The following is a 15,627-nucleotide window of genomic DNA, read 5'->3' as shown; positions in this document are numbered from 1 at the left end:
TAAAGTTAAGCTAGCTAACCTAGCTATATACATACATGAGCATTAGGGGATGGCAGTTAGTTCACGTTGTGTCAGCTGTTCAGTTCTATGATTTGTGCTACAAATGTATCAACTATAATAGCAAACTACAACGCTGATATACATGTATCCCTAAAGTTTGTTTAATCAACCGGAGAACAACTAGTTAAATCAAAGTCAGGGTGGCTAGCTAGTCTAGCTTGAGCTACGTTGCTACTTTCGCTAACACAAGCTATAGCGATTGCTGGCGTTAATATTAGCAAAGCAGTATGTAACGTTAGCGTTACGTTAATTTTTCCGCGACCCATTTTAGGGCTGACAACCAGCAGTAACGTTGTTCATTTACGAGAGTCAACATCATAGTACATTCTCCTTGTCCCGGCGACGAGTCTTGCCTGGGAATTTAACGTCTGTTAGCTAGGTAACGTTACAGGTGATTTAGTGGTCTTGCTTTAGCCGGAACAGTGCAAACGTACTGTAACAGTCACTGTAGTCTGACACTACGTAACAAACTAACTTGTAGCTACTGGCAACATCACGGTCTTCGTAAGCGACAAGTCACGTCCTTATTATAAATCTTTTTGGGAATTTATCCAGCATAAACGAGTTTAGTGAGCTAGCTAGCCATCTTAGCTCTCTCCCAACTACGCTGGAAAACGTGATGCAATGTGCCGCTAGCTGCTAACGTTAACGTTTTACTAACCTTCCCGATGTTGACGGCTGTATCAGAGCCACGAATGTTTTGTTTTCCTTGACGAATCTCCCGATTCCTTCTCTCCTCTGTCATAATCCGCTCCTTTTCAAAGTACAACTCATGCGTAGAGCCCTCTGCGCGCTTCAGACTGACCAGCACGAGATGCTCCGTCTGACTTCAGGCGTCTACACCTCAAAGCGCCATTTCCACGGTTGGAAAGTGTTCCATGCATTTCTTCTTCGCCAGCTTTGGTTCTGGCCGAACAGACACAGCGATGGCGTACTGCTGCCCTCCTCGGTTTGGGCGTAGTTTCTGCTTCAACACGTAAATCATTTTTTGGCTAAAAAAATTAAATGCCAGACCTGTTACTCTTAATGCTACTTTCTCACCACCCATAGACATTATCTCGTGTTAAGAGGTGAGGATGGACCAGCACATATTTCCCTCTGATTTATCCCAATCTTTGTTCACAATTAAATGTTATGGTGATCTATAGCCCTATCAGCCACTGTTGCACAATTGACTAGGGTACTGGTGTACTAAATATATATAGTCAAATATATGTGTACAGTCTAAAATCATGTACAATGTCTCATTGGGTTTAAGGGCCCTCATCAATGGTTTACAAGCCAGATCTTTGAAAAGACTGGCTTGGAATCCTTAAATTACAGTAACCTAACCTCATATTGGATTTGCATAAACAAGCCCCAGTAAAGGTCCACTCCCAATAGTAGTCCTCACATTACACCATTGCTCAACAAATATCGAAGTTCTGTGATTCAGCACTGTTGTGATCTCATTATGTTTCGGCTTTTCCGAGATCAATGAAAGAAACTCTCTATGCACAATTATACCATGCAATGCAGTGGAAAATAGGATAGCCCATAATAGGAAAGGACTTTGACTCTTTATTAGGACATTTATATACCACTGGCTATTTCTTCTGATAGTTCACATACTGAATGTGTATTTGCTTTTTTTTTTTTTTACTTATAAATCATGTATTTCTCAAGAACTGAAGTTACATCCAGAGTCAAGGTCACATTTATTGTCTTACACAATCAAATGTGAGGGTATTATGCTATAAATATAAGTATAATAAGTACTATATTATTATTAATAATAATAATAATAATAATAAGTAAAAGGAGACACTATATACATTATATATAAACATCAAGACAGCAACGATGTAGTGTATGTCAATAGTGACAACAGACTGGTAGTGCAAAGAATAGCAGAGAGTAGGACGCAAGTCAGATGGTATTATAATGTGCTCAGAATGTTTGCACACTGACACTTTCATATTCCACTGTATGAGAAATATACTGAGAAAAAGGAAGTGGTGAAAGTGTGGTTTCCCCTCCCCCCTCCCTTTAGGACACTGGTTCTTCTTGTGGTGACCAATGGACCTCTGCAGAGGTAATGTTTCAATTGGCTATGTCCCCTCAGTACTTTACTAACTTCAGTATGTGAAGACAGTGTAAGATGTTTTATGAAAAATAAAAGGTTCCCTTTTAACACTTGCCACCTTCAGAAGACAGGACTATATTTGAAAAAATGTATTATAGGATGTCTGATTTCCTCGTCTGAAAAGGTACAGAATGATTCTAAATAAATGTATGGATTGACAGCAGTTCTTTCAGTATGTGAGAAAGGGGGCCAATAGCTCTAGCTTTTTGCCTGGAGGCTCCTAAGTGGTTGTGCTGTTGGGTTCATATATTGTTGACATGAAGACTATGTTGTTTTTATTTGGCACTTGTCTGTCCTAGTGTGTAAAAGCCTTTATTCTTGGACAAAATGGTTTATAAAAATATTCTTTGTAATAGAAGCATATACAGACAACAGTTAATGATTAGCTCTGTGAGGAATTTGGATGTCTATATATTGTCAGCAAACAGTTAGGTAATTAGATTGTCTATAATTTGTTACCATTATTACTGTAGATGTTTTAAAACCAGCTTTTAAAATCTAGTATTCACAGTGTTGGGTCTTAAAAAAAGGCAAAGGAGAGGTGAATTAATGTGATATGATTTATGTAAGGCACGCACATACTGCTACATGATCTATAAACAAAACCATTGAAAAAAAACTGTACAAAAATAATTTCCTTCCTTACAATACTCCACCTTCTAACTGGCAGGGTCAGAGAATAATGCAAGTGCCATGTTCTGGGGCTGCGATTTTTTCCTCATCTGCCGCTCAATCATCAAGTCGAACTCTTGCCTTTCTCTGAAATAGAAAAAAAACACTGATCATTTAGTATTTAGTATAAAAAATGGTTCCTTCAATGGTTTAACTCAAACTCTTACCTGTTACTTATACATCGTCCTTTTATGTACTTCTCCTCTGCCTTTTTTACAGAGACATTGTCCACCCCAGCTATGGCATAGATAATGGCCTGCACAGGAGGACAATAATCTTACAACTCCTGTACCACATAAACTGAACGGCAGAAAACAAACCATATTCTGTCATAACACAAACGAGCGCCGATGAAAGCTTTAGTTCACCTCAGGAAGAAGCACATCCAGGACAAAGGGGACACACTCCATGGACTTCACCTCAGGCAGGCAAGAGGCGGTGGCCACGGCTGTAGTATAGAGCTCATTTAAGTACCAGTAGACCTGGTCCAACTGCTGGTCATCCTCCAGGTATATATTCACCACCCGTCTCCGATTGGCACTCAGGAAAGAGCGAAGCCATCTGGATTGCTGCTGCCCACGGATCACAGCCTGTAGGGACAGTGATACAGGAGGGGTGGGTTTGTTCATCCAGTGTTCATTTTGCATGCTCGTTTTTTAGTGCTATATACAATGATTTTCTTTGTCTACTTATATATAAATATAAAACAAACATGTAGAAATCTAAAAACTAAAACAAACAAAATTATTGTTTTCATAAATATTCAGTTTGTTTCAGCTTTGAAACACCCATATGTTTTTGCCAGGCCGGTTGAGCTCTTGCAATTTATTGAGTGATATATTTGTATATTTCTGTGCATAATAAGGCCTAATAACATTCACAGTGATTCAATGTTGGAAGCAATAAATGACAAAGGTCAATGTAAAGTACTAACTGGCCTTGTAATGTTACAGTCATCAACTGCTAAAGTATGAAGTCATTAAAATGTGTTTCTTATTACATGAAAAACATGGGTGGGACAGATGAATGCACCTGCACAGATTTCCTTCTGGTTGACTTCCAGTATACTTTCAAGTAAAACAGCCACTGGTGTAGAGAAAGTGTTTGCTCATCCAAGAACTACAATAGCAATACATAGCAATACAACTGGCTGCATTAATCATACCAGAAGGCGTCCTTCCACCATGCGCTGCTTTACGATAAAATGCACAAGTTTCTCATTAGCACGGTTGTGGGCGGCATGAGTCCGGTCTGGCAGCAGCCTCTTTGAACTTCTGTTGACCTCCTCCTGCTGTTCACTAAAGCTGTCCTCTTTATGATCATCACACGGCGCCTCAGTCATCGTATCGCTAGCGATGGTTAGTCTCTCTGAGGCTGCCTGCGGATACTTCCTCCTCACCGGATAGCCTGAAGTAGTTAAAGACAGATGGTAAAGAGCATCGTCAGGACCAAATGGGGCTGCAGGTGTTATCAAGTTTTCATTCTGCTGCAGCCTAATATTCTGTGGTGCCACGTTAATGAATGATTTGCAACTAAACTTACTCATGTCATGGGCAAAGTACTCAATGAAGGAGCCAGAAAATGAGCCACATGCTAGAAAGACAAAACATGATTAATAGTGCTAATAATTCAGTCATATCAGAACAATATTGTTCATATGTAATGCATATAAATATCAACATCCTTCATCTGTTTCTGTCTGCATAAGCATCAAAAGGATGAATCCTTACCAATCCGTATTCTGTAGTCTGTTATGAGCTCCAAGGACCACTCAATTGCAGCATCATATTTTTCTTTGGCTTTACACTACAACAGATATGGGAGACATAGATAGTCTGCCACAGTGTCAGGAAAACATATATTTTAGTGTATAATTCATGAGCAATCTTACCACCAGCTCATTAGCTTCTTCACAGTCGAAAGGCTTCAGGGTTTTGAGAGCCACAGTGAACCTTCAAGAACACAAACATACAACTCCTGATGATTTGAAAGTGTGCCTGCAATTCACTCATTAATGTGTTCAAATATCTCAATTTGTGCAGCCAGATGCGGTAGTAATCATAAGTCATTAAACCTTATGATGACTTTCTTTCATTTTAACTTCATTTTAAATTTTGAGACACCACTGCCTCAATAGCCAGATGTTGTCTCCAAGATCAAGAAGTGTGATCTACAGAGAGTCTACGGCCGAGAGATCCTCACAACCTCTAGTGCAATCCTGTACACATTAAAAGCTCAGAGGCATTAACCAACAAAGCAGTGAGAGAAAACACGTTTAATTTCTTACCCTTTCTTTTTGTGAATCATTGGGTCATCGATGAACATGATACTGGCTTTTTTGTGCTTACGGTTCACACTTTTTACCTGCAGAGAAAATATTTTAAACATTTTAAAACCATTAAGGCTCTCAGGGGTATTTTGCAAAGTCTTGACCACAGGCCTTATTTTGGGTCACTGATATTTCAGGATAATAATGGTCTTTCATTTAATTTCCCCAGTGAATGTCATCTACCTCTCATATGAATCTCATGTTAGAGTTTGACTGCATAGCAATACCTAGCATAGTGTTTATTTGTGCTGAAATGATTAGTCAACTAAACTATTTAACTTGTACGACAGAAAACTGGTAAACAATTTGAATGTTTAAGTTACTGATTAAGCAAAAATGTCAAAAATTCACTAGTTCAAGCATCTCAAATGTGAGAATATCTGCATATATGCAAAAATCAGAGTATGAAATTGTGTATTGTTTCATCTAAAAACTTTTATAAGAACATGTGCTTATGAGGAATCAATGATCCACATAGTTATTTGCACTCACCAATGCAGGCCAGAATGGATAATTTCTAAATTTGTACCAAACAAACACTCCTTCTGAAATGGACGGGGGCTCTGAAAGACAAAAACAATCACTTAAAGTATACACACACAATAAAGCCCATATCTAGTCCTTGTAGAGGTTATTTGCATTCAGTCACTGCAATGTCTCTCACTTTTGTCCACATGCATCAAGAAACTTGGTAGCTCCTCCTCCTCCTCATCACTTCCCGCATCTTCCTGGAAGGACAAAGATGGCAGCTGTTCCTCATGGTGACTCAGCTCTATTGAAAGATCTGAAGACAGCAGAGACTCGTCTTTTTTGGTGGGGGGGGGCGGGGGGGGGGGCAATAACACAGAATTAGATCAGATCATTTTGCTCACCTGAATTATTTTGAAACATGAGCTGCTCTACAAGCAGGAGTAGCTACCCCAGCGGATATAAAGCCCACATAGCACAACACATGTAAGATGGAGTCTGCAAGATAGTTGTGGTTGTGCACAATTTATTATGCTTTGGATTGTGACCTCCTAAAACACACAATGTCTCAAATTTCTTAAAAGTATTAGGTTGACTCTGCATGAGAGAAACAATACCTGGCTCTGCTGCATCAGGCTTCTCCAGTTCATATCTTGGTCTCAAGCGTCCAGATGACTGAGTAGTGGTGTCCCTCTGTAAATCCCCGGTCTCAATCTTCCGCGGCCTGCCACGCCGGCACTTGGCTGGTGAACAGTTGGCGTCACTGCAGGTCTGCGTTTGCTCCTTTGTCACCCTTTTTCTGCCTTGTCTTGGCTGGAAAGCATGACCCCTCCCACGTCTGCTTTGAGAATTTGATTTGTAGCATGGTGACTCTAGCTCTGATGTCTACAGCAGAACAGATATTAAAAAAGGAGTTAATGAATCTCACTGAAATTAACTGTGTAGGCTGAAAAATCTCAAAATGCAGATCAGATTTTTATCAGTAAAAATATGATCAAACACCTTTAACTGAGTGATGAGTTGAGTGTATTCTAGCTCCACTTGTTTTGCTCCAGGAGCAGACTTTGAGCTGCGGACTGGTGTGGAGGTCAGGCAGGCTTCTTGTGTCTGTCGTGTTTGTCTCCTGCCTCTTTTTGGAGTACTTGGTGAGGAACTCGCAGAGGACTGGCTGACAATAGCCAAATCATTGCCTGGCACAGCATTTGATTCCTCTGTAGCTTGAAATGAAACTGTGTCTGAGGTGACTTTCTCTGTTGGTGTCTTCTTAGGTTTTCCTTTTCTTGTTTGCCGAGGTTCACCTGAAAGATCATCCACAGTCATATTTCTACTGTCGTTTGGCGTTGCTTCTTATGTGTCTTTGAATAAACCCAGATTTACCGGACTCTTTAAAGCTTTTTGAATGATTACAAAAATGTTGGCTTACTTTTCATTGTTGTACGAGTTGGTGTCCTCCTCTATCTTGAAATATTTCCCTTGGGTTCATTGGATCAAAGGTTCACTGATGTATCAAGATGTGACTTGTATCAGGGCTGACTTCCTTCTCCTGGGGGACTTGAGTCTCACGCATTGGCGCCAGGCCTGCGAGAACTGTGACGGGTTTGGCAGAAGGAAATATTGTTCAAGCAACCTACAACGTTTGGGTCCTACAGAGCAGGACGTACCATGTTGGCACTGAGATAAATGCCATCTTCAAACTGCATTCATTGCATGCGTTTGTTTACGCCAACTAAATAAAAAAATACGGGAACGCCTGTCGCCATAGAAACAGTGTAAAAATATGTAAGATGCAAACTAACTAGTTCACTGTCTCAGTATTATGTCCAAGATAAAAACACACCCCAGCAATGCCTCACACACTAACGTTACATTGATGCAAGAAGCAGCATTAAAGTGTTCAGCAAAAACATCACACATGCTACACACCACCATAACAGCACGTAGTAACAGTAACACACTAGGGCACATCACAGCATGCACTGCGAGCTAACACAGTAGTTGGACGGGCAAAATAACTTGACGCCAACGAGTTGCTAGCAAACAAGCTGGAGCATGACATCACTTGTGTGACTACCATGCTAACGTTAGTAAACAAACGCACCAACACACATCCCGAGCAATGAAAACAACGACTGTTGTTTATCGATAACGCATATTACGTGACTCAACAAACAGAAAACGCTCATTATGTTTGGAAGGTTTTTAATGCGAGTTGTCTGTCAGTTAGCTGCAGCTATTACTCAGCGCAACCTGTATATAAAGTTAGCTAACGTTAGGCACAACCACACCTTTAATGCAACAGCTGGCGCATGCACACCTCCAAACTAGGTTTGCGGTTTTACCTCAGTTTTACCTCAGGTAAACTGATATGACTGAACTACGACCAGCCACTCACCTTTAAATCTTGAATTCAGTCGTTTGTTTGGACAGTTAACTGTTAGCTACCAACGACAGTAAAGACTTGGGTCATCGCCGTGCTTTCACACATTCACTGCTTCTCGCGGATTGCAAGAATATTTCCAAATTTCGATAAAGTATTAAGCCTTTAATGTAGTAAAAACAACACGTCGCACACACAATTCCTGTCAACTAACTACTACTTTGCATTTGTTGGAACTCGCGGATCGTAAATGAGCGTTAAAGACATGTACCGCCACCTGCTGTACCGGCGTGCGAGGATTCATGTCATCTGAATAAATGAATAAATAAATGTACAGATCACTGGTTCCCAACGGGACGTCCCAGGTCGTCGTGAGATTAACCTAATTACTGTGGTGAAAAATTCTGTTTCGTTTTCTTTTTTCTTTCTTTATTATCTTATTATCTCCTGTGGGGTTATACAATATAATGCATATGTTTTACATCATATAGTACAAGTTTTCACAACATTAAACTGACAAATATTGACATCCTTTTAATTTGGGATATTTGCCTTTGTTTGTCTCCCATTCCTTCTGCCACTCTAATTATAACTCTTTATAGTCTTTATACCAGTCCTTGCCAGCTTTTCTTAATGCTCATTTCAGTCAACACCTAAAAGTTCCTACTTTGACATGTCAAAATGTATGTTGAGGCTGTTTTTTTTTATTTTACAGAAAATATTCCTTAGTGCTGCAAAACGCAACGGCACATATTTTTATATAAATGAATTATTATTCACCCGGCTGGGTGCCTGCATGCCTCCAGTAATAACTTTATGATAACGATAGAGGGCGCTGTGTAACCACTCATAAACTGCTCTGTTTTACAATACAATGGTTCCTAAAAACACTTCAGTGACTATACGCACTTCCATAGGCTTGGATCTCAATCCTATACTTAATTCAACCGAAGGACCAGCCAGTTTAGACTGAGATTGTGACTGACAGAGATGATTGCAGGTCACTTTTCTAAAGGGCACATGGGTCAAGAAAAAAAGGGGTTCCTGCAGGGGCCCAAAAATTTGTTATTAGTAAAGATCAGCGACGCCATGACAGTTGCCTTGTTCGTCAACGTCCTCATCTCAGTTGGGCCCAAGCTTCATGAGACATCCCTCAATAACTTTGCTTTTCTTCAGCTCCATCTTCTCCTTCTCCAAAGGCTTTTACCTTATCAGTAGCCTACTTCATTAAAAGAGGAAGTGCCCAGAGCCATAGCCAGGTCATCAGTCCCTGCTCCCTCCAACGCACCTCTCTCGCCTAGAAAATTCTGACCAGATACCAAAAATGAAATCACTGTTTTAGTTGTTTGGGTTTTTCTAATTTCATTACATCATTCTTTTTATTTTCTGTCAATTTTATTTACTTAAAGGTATTTGCTGTTTTTCTGTTGATCTGTATGTAGACAAATTCAATTATATTCCATCAGATTTTACACTAAAACATCACAATTCCAAAAAGACTTCAGTTCCCTCATTAGCAGCTAGAGTTAAACAAACAATCACACCATCCTTACAACGTCGTGTAGTAATGTTATAAACATCTAAAGAATCCAGTTTTCTCACTTCACGCAGGCAGCAGTCTACCTGCCACTCAGCTGGAACCTCTGGGTGTGCATTGGCCTGTGGTTGGTGATGGGGAGGGTGGTCCCGCCCTCCTCCAGATGTGCGCCTCTCTCCGGTCTCTCCAGTCCGCAGCTGGCCTCAGCAGAGCGCGGAGCGTCGGGAAGTCAACAGGAGGGTACGGGTAGTTACACTTCAAGTATAAACAACGAGGAACCGGCTCCCTTAGCCTCTCTGCTGCACCAGATCTCACTCCATCTAATGAGTCGTGACTTTGTCGGTAACCCATGAGGCGGAGTTTTGCCCCGGGGAGGTTGTGTGTTACCTGGCCGGCCTCAGACGCAGAGCTGATGGAGAGAGGCAGGGCTGAGCGCGGTGCCAGTCCGGAGCGCTGTTGAGCAGAGAGCCTCATTCAGCGCGCGGCAGACTCTGCTGACAGGGAGCGGTCTGCTTTCCCGCACGACCTGTGTGAATCCTCAGGTTTTTTTTTTTGAATAGAAGTGATTCGAGGACTTTCTACAGAAGCAACAACCCGTGGAAAAAGAAAACAAAAACCATCTAGGATTTTTTTTGGGGGGGGGTCTCTTGGTGACGGAATGGGGATGTAACCTGTTTCCACATGCATTTGGAAGCGGCGTGAGGTTGCCTCCAGATTGAGAAGAGCAAACTGCAGGGGCGTGTGGTTAATTGAAATCGATCTCTTTCGGGCTCTTTTTTTGAATGTGAAACAGCAGCAGAGGTTCTTTCTCCTCTCCTCTCCTCTCCTCTCCTCTCCTCCCCCCCTTCCTCTCACCTCCAACATGACTTCACTGTCGGGGTCCAAGGAGAGGTCTGTGAGCAGCCGGAGCAGAAAATATGGGGTAGGTTCTTCATTCCAGTAGCCGAGGGGTGGACACACCTCTGTTACCTATAAGCCTGGTAAACATCAAAACTTATCATCCAGTCAGTGATGCATGCACCTCATCTCACACCACCCACCCATTTTAATAGGAAGCAGTAGTTTGCTTACATTTTTTCAGGATGATGTGAATATGAAACTCATGAAAGCTCAGTCAGATTTGTGTTCACATTGTTGATTGATTGCTTCGTGAACATCACATTTCACACATCACTGCTTCTGGTGTCACAACACTGGCATGCATTTTCACTGATAGATCTCTCAATTGTCGCTAACTGAGGACCAAGCAGCTAATCAGGTATTAGACTCACACCTGTGTCACTGCCTACCTCCTACAGACTAATTAGTGTTAATTTATAACACAGGGTTGGCTCACATTATACCCACCTCTTCAACTGGAGGTGATTGAGCATTCCCACCTATCATCCTACTCATTGCTTCCTTATTATAGCCCTTGTAAGGGATTACAGCAGCTACAGTACCCAACCTCTCCAGCCGTCACCACATCAATGGGTCTGCTCTCTGTGACTGGATTTACCCCGCCGCAGAAGATCTAATTTCCAACTCCTTGTGGCTCATTTGATGTTCCCATGTGGCAGTCTGAATGCAGGAAAAATAACACTGGTCTCCACACGAAATCTGACTTGATCCTATTCCACCAGGCCAATGGAAGCATCCGATATGTTGACTGTATTGACTTGGGTTGTAGCACCATCACAGTAAACATTACTTCCTGTTTGTGTGTTTTTAATTGTCTGACCATTTGATTTAAATGCCCCAATGTCTACCCATTGACTGCCCATTGCCCGTGTCTGTTATTTGCATGAGACACTGTGACTGTCTACCAGCAAGTTACTTTACAAAACAAGATATTCACCATTTACCAATGGTTGGCGTGTAGGCTAAGCACGGATATTGAAGCTGTGAGTCAAGTTCATCATTTGTTTTTGATTCTCGTGAATGTCAGATACATGTTCAGCAGACCCACAAATAATGGATGATTAGTTCAATTCAACACAAACAGGTAGCATACTGAATATAGCTAGGTGGATATAGAGAACACACATCATTATTTTGCTTTACAGGCAAAATGCAAATAGCTTGACTTTTAATTTGCATGATAGAAGACGTGCCCTCATCCCCTCCTCATTATTTTATGCTTAGCTCAACCTGTGGAACCTGTTGTGTGCACTGGGATGAGTGGGATGTTGCACATATTCATACAATTTAGGCTTTTTTCATGGCACACATTCAAATTGTCAGAGCATAAAAGCATAGGTGTAATTAAGAGTAATCTTAAAAATAACATCACTGCTGGCTCTGTTTCATTTATGTGTCTCCGTAGGCCATACCAGTGAGCCAGCATGCTCAATGGCAGGGCCCTGGCATGGAAAAACCAATGGGGAATTCAGCCATCATGAATTAATATTCTTATTTACACCTGTGCTTTTCCTGCTGGGAAAAACACCTATCAGTCATTTATAAAAAAAAAAAAAACTTTTGCAGGTGCCCGACACTTCCCCGACCAAATCTGCCTCCTTCTTCCCGGACACATGGTACCGAAAGGCCTACGAGGAAACCACCCGCTCCAGCACACGCCCCGCCCCAGAGGGAGCCGGCTCCATGCCAAGCTCCACAGGCACCCCGTCCCCAGGCTCAGGAATCTCCTCACCAGGGTCCTTCTCTGGATCACCGGGGACCATCTCTCCAGGGATTGGGACAGAATCGCCTGGTTCTCTGGGTGGCTCCCCTGGTTTTGGGACAGGATCACCGGCCTCAGGCAGTGGAAGTTCCCCTGGTAGTGAACGAGGGATATGGTGTGAGAACTGCAACGCTAGGCTGACAGAGCTGAAAAGACAAGCACTGAAACTGCTCATCCCCGGGCCTTACTCCAGCAAGGTAAAACCCAGATCGTCTGCTTGTCCTTCTGTCTTATGATGTGTATGGATGTGTGTGTGAGTCCTATTGCAAATGCTTTTGCGCTACTTGTTCTGTCACCCAGTGGTGAGCTGGCTATGCTCAGTAGCATATCCTCCAAAACTAACGTGTTCCTTCATTAACTGTGGCATTTGGACAGTACAACTTGGTTGCTCATGAAAGACTGGGCCTCTAATCATTCCCTTGCTTATTGTGTTGCTGTGTCGTCAGAGTTATTGTTCTCATAAATCATAAGGATGCTGTAATTTGTCCAACCCTCATTCGACCAGCTGTGGGAAAGAGCAGAGACCAAACAGCCTTTGGGGTTTAGGATGATTATTGGGTCTGAAGCTGTCAATCAGTTAGTGACCAAAATGTGCCAAAAACAAAGTAATAGATGACATAGACAAGACTATTTTGATTTTCCTCTTGGAGTTTTCCAGCTTACCTGATTGATCATCTCACCAAAATCAATGAGTTCACCTTATTCTTTATTGCTTTTCTCCTTTTGAGAGAATTAAAATGATGGATTACTGAAAGACATTGACCACTTAGGGCAGATATTAATCCATACACAGTAGATCGCTGCCTTTTTCTAATTTTCTTTGACACGTGATTTCTTTTTTTCTGTGGGTGATCCATATAATCAATTTTAATTCCATTAGTGCAGTGTTTCTCAACAGGCAGACCATGGGTGTTGTGAGTTGATTTATGATACAGTATCAAATCATATACTATACAAATCTATCATCATGTACATAAATATGCATTTTTTTGTTAGGTCTTGCGACATACTGAATAATCAGCCTACACTGAATAGTCTTCTAGTAGAAACCTACATTAACAACAACAACATTGTTTAACCAACTGGTTTTGCACTACAGGGACATTTGGTGCCACTTCAGATGACTCAGTGTGTTTCATGCAGGTTGTGCACTTGGGTCAGATAAATATTATCATGGAGAAATATGGACATTGCTTTGGCTCATATAAAATGAGTGGTTATGCATATAGAAGGCATGAAAAAAACATATTGAAAGCCCTCCTGGCAGGGCTTTTGACTCTGCATAATTTTTAAACATGTTGCCTCTGGGTTCTGCTGCAGTTGACTGGATTTTAGTTATGAATACAGTGGGGGCCACACATCAGACTTCGAGTTAATTGGTAACAAATAAGCATGTATTATGCACCATGGGGCTAATAAAGTGCATCCAGCGTGAGGAAGTCAGATATAGGACTACAGTGGCACAGAGAGACTTATTGTACAGCCAGTAACACAGAGACAGAGGTGAAGACAGTAGTGGGTCTTATTAGCTCAACAACATGACAGTTGGAAATTGTTAGGAGCAGTGGGGGCTAATGGGGACTGTCGGTGGGCAGACCACTAATTAAAATGTTATTTGTGAGGTTGGGTTTTGTTCAGGCTGATTAAAGCTTCCCCATTGCGGTTAACTTTATTGTAATGTAGAATGAGCACAGACACATACAGGCAATTATAGTATTGTAATTGGTGAAGGTACTATATGTCTTTGTGGGAAACGCATTTAACAACTGCAGACTATTGACTTGAACCTAGTACACAGAACTATGCCAAATCAAACCAAAATATCTCTCTTTGGCTCAAGAAAAATAGAGATTTTAGTGCCTTCGGCATGAATGAGAAATTGGACTGAAGAAATGGGAGTGAGAAAACCAGTAGGACTTTGCACGTAAGTGTGTGCTACACAGCACACGCAGAACACTGGATATTCTCATTGTAATCTCACAGTCAGAAGAGTGAACATGTGCCTCTGACATGTGTTCTTAAATGTGTTATTTTGTGGTCCTGACCAAGTTTTCCTCCTCAGCTCTTGCTTGTGAGTCTTATGAATCAACTGACTCAGGATCAGTTGGTGGATCCAGACTGCAGGGGTTCTTGCATGAATGAATTACATTGCAACCATTGTGAGTGTTAGTAAAATCAAGCAACAGAGCTGTCAATTAGACCTTTCATGATACTTGGTAAACGGTATAACTCATTGTTTATTCGCATGAGGGACTTAACCTGTGAAGGTGAACCCCAAATTAAGATGCACTGCCCCGTTGAATCTTTATGGTTCACATGTCCATCTCTCAGTCATTAAGTTTTTAGAACACAGCTTTTAATAACTGGTTAAGTGAGCAAACATGCAACACTGTTATAGACACATTTTCAGTTAGGAGGTGTACTGAATTTCCATTATTCTCTGCTGTTGGCCACTAAGCAGCTCCACTGCATCAGTGGTTAGTTTCCTTGCTTAAGAACACCTCTGGGGTCATTATCGAAGAATTGAACAGTGTTGCATCTTATTCTCATTTTAGTACATCAGGATTCCCTGGCTGATTTTCTTTCTTACAGTGTGGTTTCTTCCTCATGCGCTTCTTATAAGAGTGAACTCACTGAACTGACCTATGCAGGTGTTTTGTGTCGGGGAAAAACTGAACTCATGTCCTTGGTGAAGAAATGTGACCTAATAATCCTTCTCCTTCAACAAATGTGCCAGAGCAGCACTTCAGCTGAGTGTGTGTGACCGTGCCCCTTCCCGTTGTGCTGTCAGCATGAGACCCATGTTATTCCCACGGGACAGTGGGACATATGTGACCCCTCACAGCTAGAATAAAAACACACATCCACCAACCGATATACCCTCCCAACATACACACATACACACACACACACACACACACACATACACACACACACACACACACACACACACACACACACACACACACACACACCTCTGAACCATGCAGACCTGTCTTTGTCTCTGGATATGAATACATGATAGGTCATGCTTGACCCATGCTAGCCGCACACACACACACACACACACACACACACACATTCTTACACAGGGCTGTTAATACTATGCTAATGATGACCTTCACTGGTCTTACTGTTGAATATTTTGCTGTTTGGATGTCTGCAGTTCAGTGTGTGTGTGTGTGTGTGTGTGTGTGTGTCTTCATTTGTGCTTTGTTAGAGCATTCTGTAAATACAGAAACACGCACACACATGTACACCCACAAGTGTCCATGTTAGAATTTGTCACTATGCTTAAATGTCAAGATATTAGATATCAGATTGCTGCAGACATACCAGTGTTTGTTTGTGCTCATCCACTAGCAACTATTAGTTAGTGCTTACAAAGTGTCTTTTG

The 15,627-nt window shown here is 41.6% G+C and overlaps 2 protein-coding genes across 2 annotated transcripts in view; one reads left to right on the top strand and one right to left on the bottom strand.

The window, feature by feature from the left end:
* Positions 1-2,737: 2,737 nt before the first annotated feature.
* Positions 2,738-8,145, bottom strand: LOC139286822 (PWWP domain-containing DNA repair factor 3B-like). Its single transcript, XM_070907746.1, has 14 exons — positions 8,047-8,145; positions 7,078-7,241; positions 6,657-6,952; positions 6,272-6,539; positions 5,851-5,991; positions 5,679-5,749; positions 5,145-5,221; positions 4,749-4,809; positions 4,588-4,663; positions 4,400-4,450; positions 4,023-4,264; positions 3,226-3,447; positions 3,025-3,113; positions 2,738-2,944 (listed from the first exon to the last, which is right to left on the bottom strand). The coding sequence occupies exons 2-14, from the start codon at positions 7,082-7,084 to the stop codon at positions 2,845-2,847; spliced, it is 1,701 nt and encodes a 566-aa protein (XP_070763847.1). The 5' UTR covers positions 7,085-7,241; positions 8,047-8,145; the 3' UTR covers positions 2,738-2,844.
* Positions 8,146-10,430: 2,285 nt separating this feature from the next.
* kif26ba (kinesin family member 26Ba) overlaps positions 10,431-15,627 on the top strand; it is a 77,893-nt gene continuing 72,696 nt past the window's right edge. Inside the window, exons 1-2 of the mRNA XM_070931163.1 lie at positions 10,431-10,490; positions 12,035-12,427. Of these exons, the coding sequence (XP_070787264.1) occupies positions 10,431-10,490; positions 12,035-12,427 (453 nt within the window). The remainder of the gene's footprint in view (positions 10,491-12,034; positions 12,428-15,627) is intronic.

This window comes from Enoplosus armatus, chromosome 1 (genome assembly GCF_043641665.1).
Source record: "Enoplosus armatus isolate fEnoArm2 chromosome 1, fEnoArm2.hap1, whole genome shotgun sequence".
Classification (NCBI taxonomy): Eukaryota; Metazoa; Chordata; class Actinopteri; order Centrarchiformes; family Enoplosidae; genus Enoplosus; species Enoplosus armatus.
This window is presented reverse-complemented; position numbering and strand designations above follow the sequence as displayed.